The sequence below is a fragment of the Notolepis coatsorum genome, assembly GCF_963971535.1.
Source record: "Notolepis coatsorum genome assembly, chromosome: 1".
Lineage (NCBI taxonomy): Eukaryota > Metazoa > Chordata > Actinopteri > Aulopiformes > Paralepididae > Notolepis > Notolepis coatsorum.
In genome coordinates this window covers 273,732,678-273,756,442 of record NC_140165.1, presented here as the reverse complement: position 1 = coordinate 273,756,442, position 23,765 = coordinate 273,732,678, and the positions used below count along the sequence as shown (strand labels likewise).

Genomic DNA, 23,765 nt, shown 5'->3' with positions numbered 1-23,765 from the left:
CGATGCTCTATTCTGAGGCCAAACAGGCCATACTTCACCGCACGTTGTATCGTGGGTGAGGCTTCACTTAGTGGGTAACATACTAAAAGGACGAAGGGTACGGAGGTAAGGGGCTAAGGGGCTTCTACATTCACCTGCGCCGTATTTATACGCACGGTGAACAAATAGTGCCACTCTCATTTCTGTCGCCGTATCCCTGGGCAGGGCCGGGGCAAGTACAGACATGTCGTGTCGGTGACTTTGAACTTGGCTCCGGGGGCCGGTCCCTGGCGCCGGTGGACCACTGTCCAATAGGAGAATGAAATATTATGGGCTGGACTAAAGGGATATTCCGTGTGTATATGTACAAGGAATATACAGGGGATATCAAACGATATACAAATACTATGCAATATATATCAATAAATAAATATATATATATTCGGTTTAATCTGATCCTTTGTAACAGCCGCCCCCTAATTAGTCCCACCTAATTAGCTAAGCAGAGACAGATTAACCGCACTGTCCACTACTCGATGTCTGCTGTGAGGGTCAGTCAGTTCACAAAGTCATGGGGTCACAAAGAAGTGAGGTGCGTTCGGGGGATTAAACTGGAAGTCAATCTGGGATGGAGCGAGGTGGGTCTTAAGTTCTGGGCCCATAGCTTGGAAGCTCTCTCTCAGCTCTCTTTCTCCGCCTTTGAAGTTTGTCCCGTGATCAGACAACAATATAGACGGTTTGCCTTTCCGCGATGTGAATCTTCGGAAGGCCATAAGGAATGAGTCTGTGCTCATGGTTGGAAGGAGTTCTATATGTATCGCTCGGGTGGTCATGCATTTGAATACAATACCCCACCGCTTCTCGGTTCCTCTTCCTTTCTTTATATACAGCGGGCCGAAACAGTCCATACCGGTGGAGTGAAAATGCTTGTCGCCGAGTCGGAGGCGACAGGGAGGTAGGTCAGCCATCCGGGGTATACTGGGTTGCGCTCGCCACTTACGACAGTCTAGACAGGTTCGCTGGAATCGCCGCACTGCTTCTCTCCCTTGCAGTATCCAATAACGACGTCTGATCTCCGCGAAGACTCTCTCTGCCCCTGCGTGGTGCACATCCTCGTCGTATTTCTTTATGATCACCTCTGTGACCTTGTGTCGGCTGTTCAAGACTATCGGGTACTTGACGTCATCCGGTAAGTCTGAGGCTCTCCGCAGACGACCACCCACTCTGATGAGACTATGGGCGTCGCTCTCGGGTGCTAGGTGGAGCAGTCTGCTGTCTGATGGGACGGGCTTTGCTCCCTGTAGACAGTCTAGCTCATCGGGGAACGAGTCTCTCTGGGCTCGTTGTAGTAGAAGAAGTTCTGCTTCTTCGTAGTCAGCTGCTGAAATGTCAGTAGTGGGCTGAACCTCTGGGTGGTGCCACAGAAATGTCTTTAGCTGCGCACTCTCTAGGGTGAGGCAATCGTCTATGTCTGGGTCTGTGGAGACGAGTGTGTTCAATCCACAGAACACAGATTTCTTGTTTTCGGCCTCCTCTTTACTCGCCTCCCGTGGGGTGGGTGTAGGCCACTCTTCTTCCGGGAGCTTGAGAAACTCTGGTCCGTCACTGTATGGGTTGTGACGGGTGAGGTCATCCAGGGACATTCCCCGGGTGATGACGTCAGCTGGGTTGTGTTTTGTGTCCACATACCTCCAGCTTGCTACTTCTGTTAAATCTTGAATCTCTGTGACTCTGACCCCCACGAAGACCTTGTATCTGCACGAATCAGACCGGATCCATGTGAGTACTGTCGTGGAGTCTGACCACAAGATTGTTCTCTGCACCGGAATGGTGAGTTCACGTTGGACCAACGTGGCGAGGTGCGCTCCTGCCAGGGCTGCGCAGAGCTCTAGACGCGGGACAGATCGTTGCTTTCGTGGGGCTATTCTTGAGCAAGCCAGGATGAAAGCAGTATGTATTTCTCCTCCCTCCTCTCGGGCACGCAAGTAGGCCACCGAACCGTAGGCCACTTCGGAGGCGTCGCTGAAGACGTGCAGGTCCATCTGGCACGTCTCCGGCCTCACTGTGGGTGGGAAGTAGCTGCGGCGTATGTTAACACCTGGGAGTGAGCTGAGTTCCGTCTCCCACTCTCTCCATGTGGATGCAAGGTGTTCGGGTATGGGGTCGTCCCAGCCCTGGTCCTTGTCCCATAACGCTCTTACAATCATCTTTGCCCTGGTGGTGTAAGGTAGAATACATCCCAACGGGTCATATTGTCTGGCAAGTGTTCTGTATACACTCCGTCTGGTGGTCGGTAGTGCAGTCGACCTTCCCTGCTCCTTGGTCAGGGGTGTGTGTTTATAATGGAGCGAGTCTGTTTTGAAGCGCCAGACTAGTCCTAATGTCATTTCTTGGGCTTCTCCTGGGATGGTCGCCATCCAGGTCTCGCTGCTTGCTGCCTTGTCCTCGGGGGAGAGGCTGCGCAATACTTGCGGGTCGCTGCTGGCCCACTGCCTGAGATCAAAGCCGCCTTTGATCAGGGAGGCGCGGAGCTTGAGTAGAAGGGCCTCGGCTTCTTCTGGCGTCGAGACGCTTTGCAGACAGTTGTCCACGTAGAAACTATTTTCTACACTTTTTCGGACCTCTTCATCAGCTGCTGGGTCCTCTGCGACGTGTTTTTGCAGTGCAAACGTAGCACAGCATGGGCTGCATGTGGTTCCGAAAGGGAGGACTTCCCATTGATAGATGGCTGGTTGCTCATCCCCGATCCTCTCTCTCCATAGGAACCGCAGCAGGGGCTTGTCCTCCTCCACTAGTCTCACCTGCAGGAACATCCCTTTGATGTCGCCGCTGATGGCCACCTTGTCCTGGCGGAAACGTAGTAACACGCCTAGTAGGGAGGGGCCGAGTGTTGGGCCGGGCAAGAGCTCTTTATTCAGATTTTGTGATCCGATCTGGTAGCTGCAGTTGAACACAATACGATCCTTGCCGTTGTGGTGGACTTTGTGGTGCGGCACGTACCATGATTCGGTCGTCTGATCGGCCTCTTTAATGTCAATTTTCTTTATGTGTCCCGCTGTGATTAGCTTGTTAATCTCAGCGCGGTACACAGTCTCTTGAGCGGGGTCTCTGGCTAGGCGCCGCTCTGTGTTCAATAGATACCGCTCCGTCGCTTCTTTTGGGGCGTGGAAGGTGGGCATACCCTCTCGCCTCAAGAGTGGAGTTGCGTATCTCATCACTCCATTGACTTTGACTCTCTTTGTCCCTTGCTCGAGGAGTGCTATGGCGTAAATGTCTTCCTTGGAACGAATGTCTTTCTTTTCGTTCTTAAAGGGCATTGTCTCTAGTGTCCATAGCCTCTCGACATGCTGTAGGAGGGTGGTGTCTTCTTCTGTCACTCTGGAGTGGAGGCAGCTAGTGGCTGCTGTTCGGTTAAGAGACTTAGCGAGGGGGCCTTGTAATGTCCATCCTAGGCGGGTCTCGACTGCTGCAGGACAGCCTCTGGGCCCTGTGTGGACCCGGTCTATCGGGACTATGAGGTCTGCATGGTCGGAGCCTATCAGCAGGGTCGGGGTGGCACCGTCTATGAGCGGGATAGGTAGTTGACGCAGGTGCACATATTTATCCATCAGCTTGGCGATGGGGTAGGTGTACTGCGACAGGCCTATTTCTTGGCTGGTGAAAGCGTTAGTAATCCTATACCGTCTCTCTGGCTGCCCGCTTGCTGCGATAGTGAAGGAGACATTCTCGCCCTTTATCGTCTTTAGATCTCTTCTTATTGTCCGAATCGTCATCTGGTTTTCGCTCCCCCGCAGCCCCAGCTGGGCCGCAGCGGATGCGAGGAGAAGGGTCTTCTCTGACCCGTCGTCAAGGACGGCATAAGTGTCCATGACCTTATCTTGGTAACTCAGTGTTACGCGGACCACCTTTAAGAGCACTCGGGCGCCCCCGCTGCTGGCGGGGTCAATGTACATAACACTTGCCTTTGTGCTGCTTGAGGGTGCAGGCTTTCTTCTGTTACTGTCGTGTAGGACATCTAGGTGGGCTCCGTCACACCGACTACACCTCTTCTTTAAGCGGCACTCGGCTGCCATGTGACTGCGCGCACATCGGTAACAGCGTCGGTTGGACTTTATCCATTGACCCACTTCGTCGGCGGTCATCTTCTTGAATGTGTCACATTGTGACAACCAGTGTTCTTTCTCGCAGTACGGGCACACCATCTTCCACTTCTCTTTCATCGAGGGGGTACTGTGGTTCTTGCTGCTCGGTACTGGTTCTGATTGGTGCATGACAGTCACCAATCTTCGGCCATCGTTTGCTCTCCTAGGTCCCTCTCTGGAGCTTGGTGTGCTCCGCACGAACGTATCCAATCGCAGGCTGCTGACTTCTCTCGCCAGGAAGTCGGCTAGGTCTAGGAGGGATGGCTCGGGACCGTTAGGATCACGGTGGTCTCTTTGCCGCCTGAAGCGCTCTTGTCGGGCGGGCGGAAGCTTCTCTAAAATCCTCTCGACATTAGAGTTTGCATATAGTTCGTGCATACCCTTTTCTCGTTGCGCCCCCAGCATCCCTACCAGGGATTGTACCTTGATAGACAGGTCGTCTAGTGAGCGATTGTCTGTTGCTGGGGGTAGGCGGTCAATATGCCTTATCTCTTGTATTACGTAGTCCCATATGCGTCCATATCTTTGGTCGAGTGCTGCTAGAGCCGCTGTGTATGGGGTAGTAGAGGTGGCATAGGCCAGCGCTATATTGTGCGCTCGGGGCACCTTGAGGTGCTTCAATAGGATAGCATACTTGTGGCGTTCATCAGCTACATCAGCCATCATTGTCTCTAAGCACATCCGTAGCTCCGTGTACTGTGCTCTGTTCTCATGGGTGAAGTCTGGAAACGTCGGTGTGCCAATGTATGATGCCATAGATGGCTGGCACATCGGTGAGCGTTGGAAGAGAGGCCTCCTAGGCGAGTCTCCTCTTACGCCTCTCGGTGGGCTGGTACCGGCAGGGTACCATGGCCCGCGTATCCAGGTGCTATTCCTCGGGACTGGTCGTGCGTCAATCTCACCCGTGAATTGAGTCGGGGGTCTGTAGCGCAGAGCCGCGGGGGTAGAGCCTGGGCTGTACTGGACCTCCTGGTCCTGTGGAGTACTGTGCTGCTGTCGGGCTTGATTCTCCTCCTCTCCCTCTTCTTCTTCCTCTGTCAGGTCCCCTAGATCCTGTAGTCGTCTATTTAGCCTCTCCGCGGTGTATACCGTTCCTTCCTTGTAGCTGGGTCTCACTGGGACCGGTCGGGGAAGGAGTTCGGAGGGGGGTATAGGCTCTCTCTGGTGGTCGGGCTCAGGGTCGCTTGATCGGTTAGGGGAGGGTGCCCTTGACCCGTGTCTTGACGAGGCCCTGGAACCCCGTGCGGAGGGAGGGGGTGTTGCCCTGGCGATCAGCTGCTCCATTAGCTGCGCTTGTAATCGGTCGCGCTCGGCTTCGCGCTTGGTGAGAGCGATGTCGCGCTCTGCTTCTCTTTGGGCACCGGCAGCGGCGCGCTGGGCTTCGGCGGCGGCGCGCTGGGCTTCGGCGTGGTCTCTTACCATATTCTCTTCCGTCTGAAGGCGTCTAATCTCTAGACGTATACGATCTTCGTCGCTCCGTTGCTGCGCTTGGAGGCGTTCTCTTTCCATGGAAGAATGTTCGCGCTCACTAAGCGTCTGTGCTTGGAGTCGATCGCGCTCTGTTGAGGCTGCTAGGCTGGCGAGGAACGCCTGTGCCAGCATCTTGTCCGCCTCGCTGGGGGAAGACGCTGGTTGAGGTGATCCGCTCCTGGCAGTACTCGTTGGAGATGCGTTCTCCTGCGGGGAGTCCTGGAGCTCTATCTCCTGGGCGCTCTCCTCTTCTTGTACCGGGCAGAGTTCCATCTCTGGAGGGTTGTCTTTCTCCTGGAGCTCTCCGGGGACTACTTCTTCGGTCTTGGCGGGGGGTAAAGTCGTGTCAGTTCCCTCCTGGTCCCTACCGTGAGCTTGGTCAGTTACATTAGAACCCACTAGGGCCTCTCTTGGCGGGGTAGCCTGGTTGATAGGGTCGGACATAATTTTACTTTCTACTTTTTCCGCGTTTACCGTCTGTAGAAGGCTAGGTAGTATACTGGCAACGTAATCCTCTAAGTACTGAGGTGGCTGCCGTCTACGCTGCGGGCGATCTACTTTAGGAGGACCGTTTTGTGGAGTGTTCATCATAGGCCATTTCAATATTAATACCACTATATTAATATTACACTAGTTACCCTCCGGCTCGAAGGACCAATTGTAACTGAGGGGTACAATTCCCTGACTGTATTGATAAGTATGGTATCATTAAACCACTACCGCTTTATGTACTTTAATTACTGGCCATACAGTACACGATATATGAATATGATGAACACTTCCCACAATGAAATCGGTTCCAGTCAAAGGTATTAATCAAGTATTTAATGGAGCAAAAGGTACATAGGATACTTTACATTATTCTTTGAATGCACTTGTAAGGCAAAGGAGTATGCGTAGGCAAATCAATAACGAATGTCCATTCTCTGGTTACGCAGGAGGTAATTATACAACCTGAATCTTAGGGAATTATATCTATGGTGCACTAGTGATAGCGGGAGATACTGGAAGGGGTTCCCACTGGTTGTAAGCCAGCAAGGGGGGTAGAAGATCTGTCGGTAGTAGGACGTCTGGTCAACGATGACTAGGGAGACTTCAGGTACAGAAGCCGGTGCAGTAGTCTCTTGATCCACAGACGAATACAGCTTGGTTCTCTTGTAGACTGTAGCTCTACAGTGAAGAAAGCTAGGCGGCCTCAGGCTCTCTGAGCGCCGACTCGACTTGACTCCTCTCGGGGTAAATCCAACACGTGCAGGCGTCGGCGATTATCCGCTCCATAAATCATAGGACCAAAGCAAATATATTCCAGCCGCAAAGGGCTATGTAGTCGTCGGGTAGATTAATCCAGTGTACATGTCCATACGGTTCTCGCCTAGGTCTCCTCGGGTGAAAGCGCCATGCGGTCGGCCCAGCCTGGATAAGAACTCTAGCTAATACGAGAAAGCGTTGGAGATGCTGGTCACTATAGAATTCTAACCGCACGATACACTATACACAAATAGACTATTAAAGACTCAATAGAAATATGTCGCACTCGACGGTATAGCGCCAAACTCTGACAATTCAGTTACTAATTCGCACGCGGTCTCGATGCTCTATTCTGAGGCCAAACAGGCCATACTTCACCGCACGTTGTATCGTGGGTGAGGCTTCACTTAGTGGGTAACATACTAAAAGGACGAAGGGTACGGAGGTAAGGGGCTAAGGGGCTTCTACATTCACCTGCGCCGTATTTATACGCACGGTGAACAAATAGTGCCACTCTCATTTCTGTCGCCGTATCCCTGGGCAGGGCCGGGGCAAGTACAGACATGTCGTGTCGGTGACTTTGAACTTGGCTCCGGGGGCCGGTCCCTGGCGCCGGTGGACCACTGTCCAATAGGAGAATGAAATATTATGGGCTGGACTAAAGGGATATTCCGTGTATATGTACAAGGAATATACAGGGGATATCAAACGATATACAAATACTATGCAATATATATCAATAAATAAATATATATATTCGGTTTAATCTGATCCTTTGTAACAACTACGTTTAGAACACCTCGGCGAGGCGCCTCGGTATTCTAAACTCCGTGTCGGTAAATTATTTTGCGACAATAACCTCGTAGCTATACATTATCCCTTACAGATATCACATCATCCACTAATTGATGATATCAATTATCAATTATCAATTATGAAGGGAAAGCCCTTAAAAATAATCATAATCTTGTATTACTGCTCCATCAGGAAACAAATACATACACAGCTATGTCCAATGTTTAAAATGTGTCCTAATATCATAACAGAAGCTCATAAATAGAAACTGCTTTGAAGCTAGAACCAAATCTGGAGAAGACATGGGGACTGAGGTTTGGAACTGTAACTCAAACCAAGATTTCCCCCTGCTCCACCTGCCCCCAAGACCATCAGATAATTCTACAAGACGCATTGAAGTAGTATGTATTTATACTCGTTTGAATTAAAAAACATGATGTGAAAACTGTGTATTTAGAAAATCCTTAAATGATCTAAAAATACAAGGAATATTATGCCTTCTTGAAAGAATCCAAGAAGGCCTTTGTGTGATCTGATCTTTATTCATCACCTTTATTGATCTGATCTTTATTTATAATTTTCAACCATAAAAACACACATATTTGTAATAACAAAAAATAAAAAAAACGAAATAAAAAAAAACGAAATAAAATAAAATATATCTTCCTAGACATGGAAGCAATAATCAACATAGCTCAAGACAAATGGTTTTGTTCGAGAAGGGACAGAAAGAAGCAAAGCTTATCTGGTCCTGCCCCGTCCTTACAATATCATATTAATATGTAATAAATAATAAATAAATAATAATAAATAAATAATGTAATACATTTGTGTGTACACTGACTTTTAAACTGAACATGTGTGTGTGTGTGTGTGTGTGTACACTGACCTCTAAACTGAACATGTGTGTGTGTGTGTGTGTGTGTGTGTGTGTGTGTGTGTGTGTGTGCATGTACACTGACCTCTAAACTGAACAAGTGTGTGTGTGTGTGTGTGTGTGTGTGTGTGTGTGCATGTACACTGACATCTAAACTGAACATGTGTGTGTGTGTGTGCATGTACACTGACCTCTAAACTGAACATGTGTGTGTGTGTGTGTGTGTGTGTGTGTGTGTGTGTGCATGTACACTGACCTCTGAACTGAATGTGTGGTGTGTGTGTGCGCGTGTGCGTGCATGTGTGTGTGTGTGTGTGTGTGTGTGTGTGCATGTACACTGACCTCTGAACTGGCGTATCATGCCCTGGTGCTTCTCCAAGGCGTCCTCCAGGATCTTCTCTGCTGGGTCCATCTTCCAGCGCCACTCCGTGCCCACAGGGTTAGTGTGGTGTCTAGTGGGGGGTGGGGGGCAGAGAACATAAATGCCTCTGAAATCGTGTCCAAGTTGATTGACAAACTAAGTGAGTAAATAAAAGAAAAAGGTTATTCTGGTGCTCAGTGGAATGTTCAAATGTGGTCGCAGATTGTTGTTCTTGTGGAGATTTCTGGTAAAGGTCTTCACTGGGTGAAAAACATGACCGGATATTGTTTGCACTGCAGTAAGAACCATTGACAGTAGTAACATTATCATGCCTAATGACCATGAGAGAAATATGACAGGCTAAATGGGGAAGCATCAGCAATATAACCACTGAAACAGATTAGAACCAAGACACTTCAGGACATAGAGCAGGAGAGAACTGGATGTTTGATAATATGTTGAATATATCTACCTACAGTATATATACATATCACAAGTCCTGGGTTTTAGAGCAGCTCCAGAACACATGCACCAACATCAACCTGGTGTTTCCAACACATTGTCTCTTAATTTAACTTTGTTGAGTTTGGCAGGTGTCCAATATATTTTATGAAGTAGCTAAACAAGTCTGGATTTGAGAATATTGTGTCGTTCTTTGTCAGATAATGTGGTTCCAAAATGTCTTCCGCCACACCAGTTGCTGAGCAGGTGAATGTTTAAATTCTGTAGTATAGCATTGTGAGGCTTCATGGACATTACCATATAGCTCATTACCATATATCTCAAATCACATTACCATATCTCAAATATACATGTGAGAGTGTCAGCCTGGGTGGAGGGGCAGGGGCTGAGGGAGAGCCAACGGTCTGTGAAGGTGTTTAATCTGTAAGTACCTCCAGAATTGGTTCTGTGGGTGGCCATAATCCTCCTTCAGAGTATCAAAAGATTTGAGGGTATCTCCCTCATACAGGTCCTCCACTGTTAGCATACCCCTATCCAGCCATGATCTCCAGAGGATTGGCTCATCTCCCACAGGCAGCTTCCAATTAAGCCACAGGGAGGCGGATTGATTAAAGTAAGGATTACAACTAGGGCTGTCAGTTTATCGCGTTAATTAGATGAATTAATTACACAGCAAATTATCGTGTTATGAAAATTAACTCAAAATGAATTACAAAAAAAACGCATTTTTTATAATTTTTTTTATCTCATTCATTCCATAAGAACGTAGAATACACATTTACAGACTTTTTTTTTTATATGGTCCATTTGCATGTTCTTGGTATCTGATTCTAGGGACATCTATGGATCTCAGAGAATGTATTCCCAGTGTCAGAAATACTGTGTCTGTTACTAGGCTTGAGTAAATTGTAATGAACCAAATGAGAATATCAATTAAATCTTTTTTATCTTTGACTGTGAATAACACTATGCTCAAATTGACCAGACCTGAAAAATCTAAGCAAATTAATAGATGGAAGATGATTAAACAGAAGGTTTTGTAGATATACAGTACTGAAGTCTGCCATCCGGACACATGCAATTTGAAATATGATTATAGAATATCAGGCATAAAATGGTTATGCGATTAAAATGTGATTAATTAGATTAATTCATTACAAATCCTGTAATTAATTAGATTAATAATTTTTAATCGCCTGACAGCACTAATTAAAACTAAAACATTCTGCCAATCTTCCTCCTTCTTGCATATGTGAACTCATGGGGTATGATCGCTTCTCTGAGGGCAATTTAGCTGTTGAATAATGAGGTGCAGAGATCCACATAGGGGTATGAAGCAGCAGAGGCCCCACAACACAATATATGACAATAGTAGTCACAATATTGTAATATCACGATTATGTTGCAATATATTGACCTTTTTTCAACTGCAAATTATGTCCCCAATGGAAAACCTTATTTACATCTGCAATACAAATATATACATACATCTAATAAGTAGGGCTGTCAGTTTATCGCATTAATTACAATTAGATTAATTAATTACACAGCAAATTATCGCGTTATGAAAATTAACTCAAAATTAATTAAAAACATATATATATATTTACAGACTTTTTTAATATGGTCCATTTGCATGTTCTTGGTATCTGATTCTAGGGACATCTATGGATCTCAGGGAATGTATTACCAGTGTCAAAAATACTGTGTCTGTTACTAGGCTTGAGTAAATTGTAATGAACCAAATGAGAATATCAATACATTTTTTTTTATCTTTGACTGTGAATAACACCATGCTAAAATGTATAAATGGAAGATGATTAAACAGAAGGTTTTGTAGATACAGTACTGAATTCTGCCACCCGGACACATGCCATTTGAAATATGATTATATAATATAGAATACCAGGCCTAAAATGGTTATGCGATTAAAATGTGAGTAATTAGATTAATTAATTACAAATCCTTTTTTTTGAACAAATGTTTTTTATTTTCCCTTTTTTAACATAAAACTAGACACAATACACAATACATTAACAGTAGAAATCCACAATAAATCACAGGACTATGACCGACATAATAATAACATAACAATAATGACTGTCCAGTACTTAAATCAAAATAAATGTAGATTAAAAGATATACACATAATGAATACAATACATTATGCTCTTGCTTGCTCTTCACTCTTTCCTTCTCCTTCCCTTCCCCCCCACCCCCCCCTCAGGACCCCCTCTTGGACTATCCATCCATTATTCCGTTTAACGCCAGGGATTACAAGTTCATATGCTATCCTTTATCTTCTCCACCACATCTAACCAGATTGCTATGCTGGCTTCATTAACACCTAAAATTTGTGCGGTAGATATCTCTAGATAAATCACATAGAGATAGGTAAGAACCCATACCTTCCGGCACATTTTATCCGGTTGAATCCAGCGTGATGCTATCAGCTTTTTGGCAGCCGTGAGACCGGCCAAAATTAGTCTCTTTACATGTACAGAGGTTGATAACTGAGAAACATCATTCAACAACAATACAGAAGGCAGTACAGGTATGGTCAGAAATAAAAATTCTGATAATTGAGTGGTTACTTCTTCCCAGAATATCTTAACAGGAGGGCAAACGTCTAGGAGTTAAGTAAATTCTATGAATAAAATTAAGATTAATCTGTTGATGATCCGGGTTGCGTGACGACAGCCGAACGTTTGCCTAGACTTCATCCCAATCAAAATCTACTTCCAAGTTTGGTATATCCTTCCTCCAAACTAAGTCTAGGGGAAGGACATCATATGAGGACCAGGGGAGGAAACTAACTTTTTGGCTTACCAGCCAACTGGCGAGTATCTGATTTTTTTTACCAGCCAAACAGATTTTTTACCAGACAAAAAAAATCGCTAATTGTGATAATTACTTCTTTGTATGTCTTCGTCTAAATAGATTTTCAATCATAGTAAAATAATCACACCGTGTCTCTACTCTTTAAAATATTTATTAGCATAAAACATTAATCTCTACTCTTCACAATATTAGCATAAAACATATTAACATGAAAGAGGTATCTATTCTGGACTGGGTTGGGCTGAACTGGGCAGTGAAAGATGCTGGGTTGGACTGGGTTGGGCAGTGAAAGAAAAAAACCGAAGTATGTTGTGAAGTGTATAGATAGATGTGAAATGTATAGATGTAGCAGTAGTCTATCTGTATGTCATATGTTATGATGAATTGAAAATGGGGGACCCTGATGTAAACAAGACGAAAGTCTTTCTCTGGGCTGCATCCCCTTAACAATTGTGTGTATTGAGCCGTACTGTATTGTACCCATTCTGCAATCTGTTAATAAAGTTTTCAATCAATCAATCAAGTTAACTTTGAACCTCGGTTGTCAAGCCTCGTCAATGTTGTGTATGTATCTGGGTAGGCACACTGTGCCTTTAAGACAGCACGGTGGTCTTACGACAGTGCTGTGAAGTACCGTCAAGTGTTGTGGTAACGTCAGTTGGGTTGGTGTGCTGTTGTGCACAGTGCACTGGTTGAGCTTAGCTAGCCCCTTTCGTGACTGCGATGTGCAAGCCAGGGGCTTTTGAGCATGAAATAAAATGTCTAACCTTACGTCGTAGTCCGGTGCTTTTTTGGAAACATTATAGTCATAACAGATACACCTAGCTGGCTGCTTTGAGCACACGGGGCTAACGTTAGCTAGCAAGCAGCTATCGCTAAAACGCTAACTAGAAACTAACCACTGTATACAGTTCCAGTAGACTAACATTACACCTCTGTGATTTAAATGTGTCCTTAGTAACTTATACTCGAGGGTTGTCCTAGGGTTGGATGCAGTTCCCCGTTGGTCAGTCTGTCTGTTTTCCATCTTCTGCTGTGTTTAAGCGGCACAATGGTGTAGTGGTTAACACTGTCGCCTCACAGCAAGAAGGTCCAGGGTTCGATTCCCGCTTGGGGACCAGGTTTCCATGATGCCAGGTACCCAGGTGGGGTATCTCCCAGGCCTTTCTGTGTGGAGTTTGCATGTTCTCCCCGTGCTCGCAAGGGTTTCCCCCCCGATAAGATAAACCCAATGGAAAAACATGCACAACAACAGATCGCTAACGCTGTGGCGTCCTTGACGAAGACGGACAGGAGCACTTGGATTGGTCCCCTGGCGCGGCTCACGTTGACGCCTGTCTGCTCCCGGCTGCCCTTGGGGGGGAAGGACGACGGGATGGGTTAATCGCAGAGACAAATCGCATCGGCGATCCTAAAAAGACTATTTTTGTGTTCCGGTGTGTGCTAAACTAACCGCTGTGTGTACCACTAAAAACATTGAGTGTCGTTGCATGCCGAATAAAGACCTCTGCAACAGGTCCTGCATTATTTATTATTATTATTATTTAACGTTATCCGTTTGAGAGTGCTCCTGATGGCTAGCCTAGTAATGCAGGACTTTTATCATTATATGTCCGCGGGTTGGCCAGTACTGCGCAAACTTTTATTAAACATTATATGTCCGCGGGTGGTCTTGTGCAGTGCTCTCGTGGCACTGTCAACTAAAGCGAGCACTCAGAAGACGCGCACCATTTGCCAGTGCAGTGATTGCAGAATGTTTTTTTTTTTTGTATACTCGCCAGACTGGCGAGTGGTCTTCATGAATCACTCGCCAAACGTAAAAAATACTCTCATTTGGCGAGTAAAGTGGCCTAATTTCCTCCCCTGATGAGGACGTAAGTAAGTGACGATAAAAGTCAGAGACAAAGCCTCTCGATGTCTCCTTTTCATAAAATATTTTGTGATATCTGTGGTGCTCAAGTGGCATCTTTAATGGGACTCCATGAGCCCTTAAAGCTGCTCTTAATTGTAGATAGAAATAATAAGTGGAGCTGGTGAGGTTAAATTTGTTAAATATATCTTTATAGCTGCAGAAACCCCGGTCGTTGAAGACATCCCCCAATGTATGTATGCCCTTCTTTTCCCATTTGGTAAATCTGATAGGTTGTTGTGCAATAAGGAGTAAATTGTTATTAAATAGGGGAGAATGACTATGCCATTTATGTTGGTTAATAAATTTTTTCTGTGTATCACGCCATATCCGGATCACATGTGTAATAAGAGGGCCAAATTTCAAGTTGCATTGCTTAATTGATAAGTTGGTGTATACTATATCCTGCAGTCTATGTGGTGCCACTATGTTCTTCTCTAATGGTCTCCAGGATACAGATGCTTGATAATCAAACCAGGTGATCAGTGGTCTTAAAGAGAACGCTTTAAAATAGTAGTTGAAGTCTGGAAATGCTAAACCCCCATCGGCTTTATTTCTCTGTGCAGTGGATCTTTTTATTCGTGGAGGTTTGTTGTTCCAAATAAATGTATATGCAGCGGAGTGACATGTTTTCCAGTAACCAACAGGGGGGGGGGGGGGGGGGGGGGGTAACGGCAACATAGAGCTAAAGAAGTTAATTCTTGGTAAAACATCCATCTTAACTATTGATGCTCGGGCCTGTACTGAGTTTTTTAGTTTTGTCCACCTGCCGAAGTCATTTGTGATCCTATCTAGGAATCCGGTATAATTATACTTCACCGTTTGGCATATAGTGGAGAATATTTCAACTCCAAGACATCTAAAGTGTTCTACCATTGGTATATTTACTGGGAGGGAGGTAGCCTTCGCAGTCACATTAAGTGGAAGGAAGGCCGATTTTGGCCAGTTTATCTTAAATCCCGATAGATTGCCAAAATCATCTATTACCTTGAGAAGATGAGGCAGTGAGGTGGTAGGGTTTTGCATGAACAATATTACATCGTCCGCATATAAACTACCGGTAATATGATGCTGTGTGCCCTTAATTGATATCGGCTCTATGGACTGAGATTGTCTTATAAACTTGCAAATTATGTCCCCAATGGAAAACCTCGTTAACATATGCAATACAAATATATACATACATCTAATAAGTAGGGCTGTCAGTTCATCGCGTTAATTACAATTAGATTAATTAATTACACAGCAAATTATCGCGTTATGAAAATTAACTCAAAATAAATTAAAAACATATATATATTTATAGACTTTTTTAATATGGTCCATTTGCATGTTCTTGGTATCTGATTCTAGGGACATCTATGGATCTCAGGGAATGTATTACCAGTGTCAGAAATACTGTGTCTGTTACTAGGCTTGAGTAAATTGTAATGAACCAAATGAGAATATCAATAATTTTTTTTATCTTTGACTGTGAATAACACCATGCTAAAATTTACCAGACCTGAAAGATCTAAGCAAATGAATAAATGGAAGATGATTAAACAGACGGTTTTGTAGATACAGTACTGAATTCTACCATCCGGACACATGCCATTTGAAATATGATTATATAATATAGAATACCAGGCCTAAAATGGTTATGTGATTAAAATGTGATTAATTAGATGAATTAATTACAAATCCTGTAATTAATTAGATTATTTTTTTTAATCGCCTGACAGCACTACTAATAAGATATAATAAGCAAATAATTATAGAAAGAAAAAAAAAAGCTCAATAAGGACTTCCGGTTTACGTTCAGATCGGATGGCGGTGTAAATTTTCCGAGCTCCGTGACCACTTCACTTAAATTTTGATTACGACGCTAATTTTACGACATACACTCATATTATACTTCATAGATATGGCAAAACAAATACCGAACAAGATTAGGACATTAAATGAGGTGGACGTTGAATGTATCAGGTCTTTGTTCCGTGCTGAGCTCGATGCTAGCAGGCTGCAGCTAACCAACAGACTGGACACGCTCCAAGAGCAGTGTTAATTTTGGCAGCTATTTTCATTTGAGTTTTAGTCTTAGTCATGTGTCAAGTGCTGCTTTTTCGTTTTCGTCATATGTAGTCATTTTCATTTATTTTTCGTTTAGTTAGTTTTAGTCAACTAAATGTCTGAGCATTTTAGTCTTAGTCCGTTTTTGTCTAAATTTTGTCTTTTTTGTTTTCGTCTAGATTTAGTCGACGAAAACGGATGACAGTCTATTTTTAGTTAATGGAAAACAACTTGTCAGAAGTCAGAAATAGTCAATATGGAACATATTCTGATTTAAATTGCGTATTTATTTTTTAACCTAGGGGAATCTGAGTCGGTGGCACAAGTAATACACAGGAAGGGTGCACTGTCAATCTGTGAATGGAGAAATAACTTAATAAGACAGTCACATTATGCGCCCAGGCTGTCTGCAATACACAGCAACACACAGCAATCCATTCCATAGCCAGGGCTGTACGTAAACTTTTTTTGCACATAGCACTGGTGCTACAGAGGTTGATCGTTTTGTAGCACAGGCCAAAATCTTCTAGCACAAGTATAAAATGTGTTATATTTGTAACAGTCACAAATGTGCCTATTGTATTTGTGTTATTTAGTTGCAGTGCCATGTTTGGCTGTCATTTTATGCTGACAAGTTGACGTCACACAGCCAGACACGTTACGTGTAAGGAATTATGGGATTTGGTGTTGGGTGTATGGACTCTACTAGGGGTGGGAATCACCAGTTTCATCACGATACGATACGATATAGATTCTTTGGACAACAATACGATATTTGCTGATATATGCCACGATATGATACGATGCAGGTGCCTGCAATCGATATGAGACAATATCATAACATAAGCCCATTTAACACAATCAGTAACATTTAGATCAACTCAAAAAAGGCAACGGAAATATCATTTGACATTTTTATTTTTGACCTCTTCCAGACTTTTAAAGGAAAAACAATCTATTGTTTTTAATACACATAGACCTCCTGTTCACTGTAAAGTGCCACGTTTTGATATATTGAGCTTTAAACTTTAAGTTAAATGTTTTGGAACTCACAACACGCAACCGTTTTATGTTGCATGATCATGAATACATTTATTTTGTATTGTATTTTTTATGTTTAAATATCAACATTATCTGTCCACCCTCAGCCAGTGTTACGACCCCTGTGAGTCTAAGGGTAAAGGGCTGTAACATAACAGTTGGTTGACAGAAAAGATGGACCAGGTTTGTAAACAACAATGATATTTATTGAATAGAGGCAAAGGAAGCACATGTAGCTCAGGGGTGAGCCCAGGCCAAAACAACAAACAAACACCACTATACTCCAAATGAACACAATCTAATCTATGGTAAAAGAGATTACATTACCTAAACTACTCTTACCTAACCAAAACAGGAGAAAACAATGTCCAAAGGAAATGGCAGCTCACCCCATCTGTGCTTCCTGAGAAAGAGAGAAAAACACATTAATTATACAGAAACAAAAGCAGAATATATACAAAAACAAACTATGGCTAACAATGCTCTCTCTGTGGCCATACACACACAAGGAAATTACTACTAAGCACCAAAGGCAATAAACGAAATGCAATACTGTCAAAGTTACAGGTTTACCAAAAACACAACATGCCTAGCCTCATGCCAGAGAGAGAGAAAGACTGAAGTGAGAAGCCATGTTTTAACAGGTGTGGGGTGATCCATGATTGGGTGGTGTGGATTGAGTGTTGGAGTCTGAAGCCATCCACCAATCGGTGCTGTATTGCAATAATGGAAGAATTGACCAATGGTGAAGGGAACCATGGCTGGAGGGAGGAAACAAACAAAATGGAGAACACACACACATGGAGACACACACTGGGGAATATATACATTGGGATGTAACAGCCAGGCACGGGCCATCGCACCAGTGCTATTGAAGTCAATCCTTTCATCACACAGACTGACGTCAGTGTCGCACATGCGACATATGTCGCACTGTACAGCCCTGCCATAGCAATACACAGCAACACACACCAACACACTGCAATCCACAGCAATCCACAGCAATACACAGCAACACACTGCAATACACAGCAACACACTGCAATACACAGCAACACACTGCAATACACAGCAACACACTGCAATACACTGTAATACACAGCAACACACAGCAACACACTGCAATACACACCAACACACTGCAATACACACTGTAATACACAGCAACACACTGCAATCCACAGCAATACAAAATAGCTCTTTTATTTCAAGCCTTACTAAATATGAGTTCATGTTCTAAATAATACCTCTTCTGTATAAAAAAAAATGCAACTTAAAAAAAAAAAAGCTTTGTATTAAGGATGCCCCGATCGATCGGCCAGCGATCGGTATCGGCCGATATTCAGTATAAATATGAGATCGGTGAATTCCGATAATGCTTTCTTTTCGCCGATCGTGAAAACTGATCGATGACACGGAAATCATGATCCAATTCTCTGCGGAGTTCTCACTCGCTCTTCTCTCACAGCCACACTCTGCTGCTGCATGTCTTGCCCCCCCTCCTCCTCCTCCCCCTCCCAGACCCATCTCATGTCAACAAACCCTTCGGCAAGAGTCAAGTGCATGAGCACCGCAGAGCTCCTCTTTCAACATAAGCATTTTAAAACAAAATGGCCCAGTCATCTATTCACTTTTGTTTAATACATGAGGCGTTGTCTAATGTTATCTAGCTACTGATAGCTCCTGATATCAACGTGACAGTTTGGCATTCGTTTTCGCAAGTGCTGGGTAGCGTTGGCTAACTAGCTATCGCTCGTGAGCTGATGTTAGCTACCGAGCTAACGTTACTGTTTAAACAAAACTACACAGTCAACTATTCACTTTCGTTTAATACATGATGCATTGTCTAACTGGCTAGCTCCTGATATCAACAAATGCGCATTTCAGTTTAAGAATGATAGGGATGCGCCAGCATGAGACCTCCGTTAGCATAGGTAGCTAACGTTAGCTCACGTTAGATCACTGTTAGATCACAACGAAATGATCCAGTAAACTAAATAGTTCACTTTATTTTAATACATGATGCATTGTCTAACGTCATCTAGCCGGCTAGCAGTAGCTACAGATAGCTCCTGATATCAATGTCTTTTAACATAATTGACATTATTCGTTTTTGCAGCTGAACATTGGCTAATTAGCTACCATGCTTCACATCTTATACGTTTCAGACCCTGTTGAACTATCGCTCTGACTGGGGACGCTGAGGGCAATGCTGAATGTGATTTGACCAAAGCAGAGTATACACACAGACTGTAACTGAGGGGTACAATTCCCTGACTGTATTGTTAGATATGATACTTACTACCACTACCTCTTGTACTTTAGACTCTGGCCACCCAGTACTAGGTATAAATAATTATGATAAACACTCCCACCTGATGAAACGGATCCAACACAAATGTACCAAGTCGAAAGTCTGCGTTTAATAATAATACATAGCAAAGGGTATGTACAACGATCACTTAATTACATTTATGATTTGAAATAGTATGCACTTTTATGGCAAATGAGTATTCGTAGGTAGATCAATATCGAATGTCCAATCTCTGATTGCGCAGGAAGCAAATATACAACCTGGAATATTTAGGGAACAATAGCAATGATACTTGAATGATTATATAGCTGGATACACTAGGGGAAGGTTCCGACTGCTTGTAGGACAGCTGGAGGGGGGGGGGTAGAGTCTGGCTGTATCCCGTCTGGCCGAGGGTATCCTGGGAGAGCCCACAGTCGTGCGACCCGGTGCCCAGCGATCCTCGATCCACAGATGAAAGCAGTTGGATTCTCTGTGGCCGGCGTCCTCCGGTCCACGATGGAGAGACGTGAGGCGACCTCGTCGTGTAGAGCGTCTTCTCACCTGTCGTCCTCTCCGGGGGGGGTATTTCCAACACACCGCAGTGTTGGCCTTTATCCATAGAATAATCAAAGTACTCAAAGCATAATCCAAGCCGGGGAAGGCTAGCCGTCGTCGGTAGAATAATCCAATATACAGGTCCACTCGCTCTTTGGCCTGGAGCTCCTCGGGTGCAGCTTCACGTGGGGTCAACCACCCTGGATAAGCGTCCAGCTGATGCCCGAAACGATGGGGGTGCTGATTACTATAGAACTCTTACCGCACGAGGCACTACATATGAATAGACTATTATTAGCTTAATAGAATACGTCCAACTCGACGATATAGTGCCAAATATGACTATTCAAATATTAATATACACGATGTCTCAATGCCGATACTGGGCCGAATTGGCCTTACTGCCCACACGTGGTTCGCGGGGAGGCTTTTGCGTCTGTCACTCTGTTGGAGGGTAAGGAACTGGACTAAAAGAAAGCTCTACTTTAATAGCGCAGTATATATACGCACTATGAACAAATAGTACCATTAGTGGTGCGGTAGACATATTCCTACGCGGAACTAGGACTTGTCCATACATGTTGAGCGGTACGATTGAACCTGGTCTGAGGGGTATGGCGACCTGGCACCAAGGTCTCGTCCAATGGTAGAATGGAGACTATTATGGGATGTTCAGTAGACTAGAAGGGATATTCAATGCATATTGTACAAGGAATATACAAGGGATATCAGGGGATATACAAATACAATTAAATATATATATATAAATAAATATATATATTCGGTTTAATCTGATCCTTCAGAACAGCCGCCCCCTAATTGGTCCCAACCCAATTAGTTAAGCAGAGACAGATTAACCGCACTGTCTACCACTCAAGGGTTCGCTGTAAGGGTCAGTCAACTCACAAAGTCATAGGGTCATGGTCATCATCGATTGTGTCTGGGAGTCGGGGCAGTTCTATGAGCCTCGCCACAGGACGGGTGTAAATGCGCCCCTGGACGAGTACTTCAGCTGCTCGGACCTTGCCATCGGCACCGGTGATCACTTTGCTTACGCGGCCAGCCGGCCACATAGCTCTGGGTAGTGACTGGTCAATAATCATGACGACTGTTCCTTCCGTCAAATTGTCTCTCACTTTTACCCACTTCTGGCGGGTCTGTAGAGACGGTAGGTAGTGCAGTAGGAAACTGCTCCAAAACTTGTCGGCTAATACTTGGCTGTACCTCCACATTCGTCGGCCGTTCGCTTCTTCAGGCCGGTACATTGTCTGGGGTAATGCGGGATCTAGCCGCCCCATCAGGAGGGTGTTGGGGGTGACTGGGTCGACATCTGCTACATCACTGGAGACGTAACCGAGGGGCTTTGAGTTCAATACTCCCTCAATCTCCGTGAGGACTGTCATTAGGACTTCTTCCGCCACAGTCTGGGCCCCAAGTACTGCGTACAGGGCTGTCTTTATAGAACGTACTTCTCGTTCCCAAGTTCCACCGAAGTGGGGTGCGTTTGGGGGGTTGAATTGGAAGTCAATCTGGGCTGGAGCGAGGTGGGTCTTAAGTTCTGGGCCCATAGCTTGGAAGCTCTCCCTCAGCTCTCTTTCTCCGCCTTTGAAGTTTGTCCCGTGATCGGACAATAATGTAGACGGTTTTCCTTTCCGTGATGTGAATCTTCGGAAGGCCATAAGGAATGAGTCTGCGCTCATGGTCGGAAGGAGCTCGATATGTATCGCTCTGGTGGTCATGCATTTGAATACAATACCCCACCGCTTCTCGGTGCCTCTTCCTTTATTTATGTGCAGCGGGCCAAAACAGTCCATGCCCGTTGAGTGGAATGGCTTGTCGCCGAGTCGGAGGCGACATGGAGGTAGGTCAGCCATCCGTGGTATGCTGGGCTGCGCGCGCCACTTTCGGCAGTCTAGACAGGTTCGCTGGAAGCGTCGCACCGCCTCTCTTCCTTGAAGTATCCAGTAACGACGTCTGATTTCCGCGAAGACTCTCTCTGCTCCTGCGTGGTGTACATCCTCGTCGTATTTCTTTATAATCAGCTCTGTGACCTTGTGTCGGCTGTTCAATACGATCGGGTACTTAATGTCATCCGGTAAATTGGGGGCTCTCCGCAGGCGACCACCCACTCTGATGAGGGTATGTGTGTCACTCTCGGGGGCCAGATGAATCAATCTGCTGTCTGATGGGACGGGCTTTCCTCCCTGTAGACAGTCTAGTTCATCGGGGAACGAGTCTCTCTGGGCTCGCTGCAGTAGACGCAGCTCTGCTTCCTCGTAGTCAGCTGCTGACATATCAGCGGGGGACTTAATCTCTGGGTGGTGCCGCAGGAATGTCCGTTGCGGCGCACTCTCTATGGTAATGCAATCGTCTATGTTGGGGTCTGCGGAGACAACAGTGCTCAATCCACAGAACATGGGTTTCTTATTCTCAGCCTCCTCGTCACTTGCTTCCCTCGGGGTGGGCGTGGGCCAATCTCCTTCCGGGAGCTTGAGGAATGCTGGTCCGTCACTGTAGATGTTATGACGGGTTAAGTCATCTAGGGACATTCCCCGGGTGATGACGTCAGCTGGGTTGTGTTTTGTATCAACATAGCGCCAGTTTGCTTCTCCGGTTAACTCTCCGGTTAACTCTTGAATCTCAGTGACTCTGACTCCCACGAAGACTTTGTATTTGCATGAATCCGATTTGATCCAGGCGAGTACTGTCGTGGAATCTGACCACAGGATTGTTCTATGCACCGGAATGGTGAGCTCACGTTGGATGAGCGTGGCTAGATGCGCTCCTGCGAGGGCTGCGCAGAGCTCTAGACGTGGGATAGACTGTTGCTTGCGTGGGGCTATTCTCGAGCGGGCGAGGATGAATGCTGTGTAGATCTCTCCCCCCTCTTCTTGGGCCCGCAAGTAGGCTACTGATCCGTAGGCGACCTCGGAGGCGTCACTGAAGACGTGTAGATCCATTTTACATGTCTCTGGCCTCACCGTGGGTGGGAAGTAGCTTCGGCGTATATTAACGCCTGGGAGTGAGTGGAGTTCCATCTCCCACTCTCTCCAGGTGGATGCAAGGTGTGCGGGAATGGGGTCGTCCCAGCCCTGGTCCTTGTCCCACAATGCTCGTACAATCATCTTTGCCCTGGTGGTGTACGGTAGTATACATCCTAACGGGTCATATTGTCGGGCGAGTGTTCTGTACACACTCCGTCTGGTGGTCGGTATTGCCGTCGACCTTCCCTGCTCCGTGGTCAGGGGTTTGTGTCTATAGTGGAGCGAATCTGTTTTGAAGCGCCACACTAGTCCTAGTGTCATCTCTTGGGCTTCTCCTGGGATTGTGGCCATCCAGGTCTCGCTGCTCGCTGCCTTGTCCTCGGAGGAGAGGCTGCGCAGTACGTGCGGATCGCTGCTGGCCCACTGCCTGAGATCAAAGCCGCCTTTGATCAGAGAGGCGCGGAGTTTAAGTAGGAGAGCCTCGGCTTCTTCCTGGGTCGAAACGCTTTGTAGACAGTTATCTACGTAGAAGCTGTTCTTCACACTGTGTCGGACCTCTTCGTCCGCTGCTGGGTCCTCTGCGACATGTCTCTGTAGTGCAAATGTAGCACAGCATGGGCTGCATGTAGTTCCGAAAGGGAGGACTTCCCATTGGTAGATGGCTGGGTGCTCATCTCCTGGCCTCTCTCTCCATAGGAACCGCAACAGGGGCTTGTCCTCCTCTACTAATCTCACCTGCAGGAACATCCCTTT

The 23,765-nt window shown here is 45.5% G+C and overlaps 1 protein-coding gene across 2 annotated transcripts in view; it reads right to left on the bottom strand.

The window, feature by feature from the left end:
- Positions 1-23,765, bottom strand: part of tyw1 (tRNA-yW synthesizing protein 1 homolog) — a 444,264-nt gene that overhangs the window by 234,872 nt on the left and 185,627 nt on the right. For both annotated transcript variants that reach the window (XM_084324651.1, XM_084324652.1), the window contains one exon: positions 8,854-8,963. In XM_084324651.1, coding sequence (XP_084180777.1) covers positions 8,854-8,963 — 110 coding nt within the window. The remainder of the gene's footprint in view (positions 1-8,853; positions 8,964-23,765) is intronic.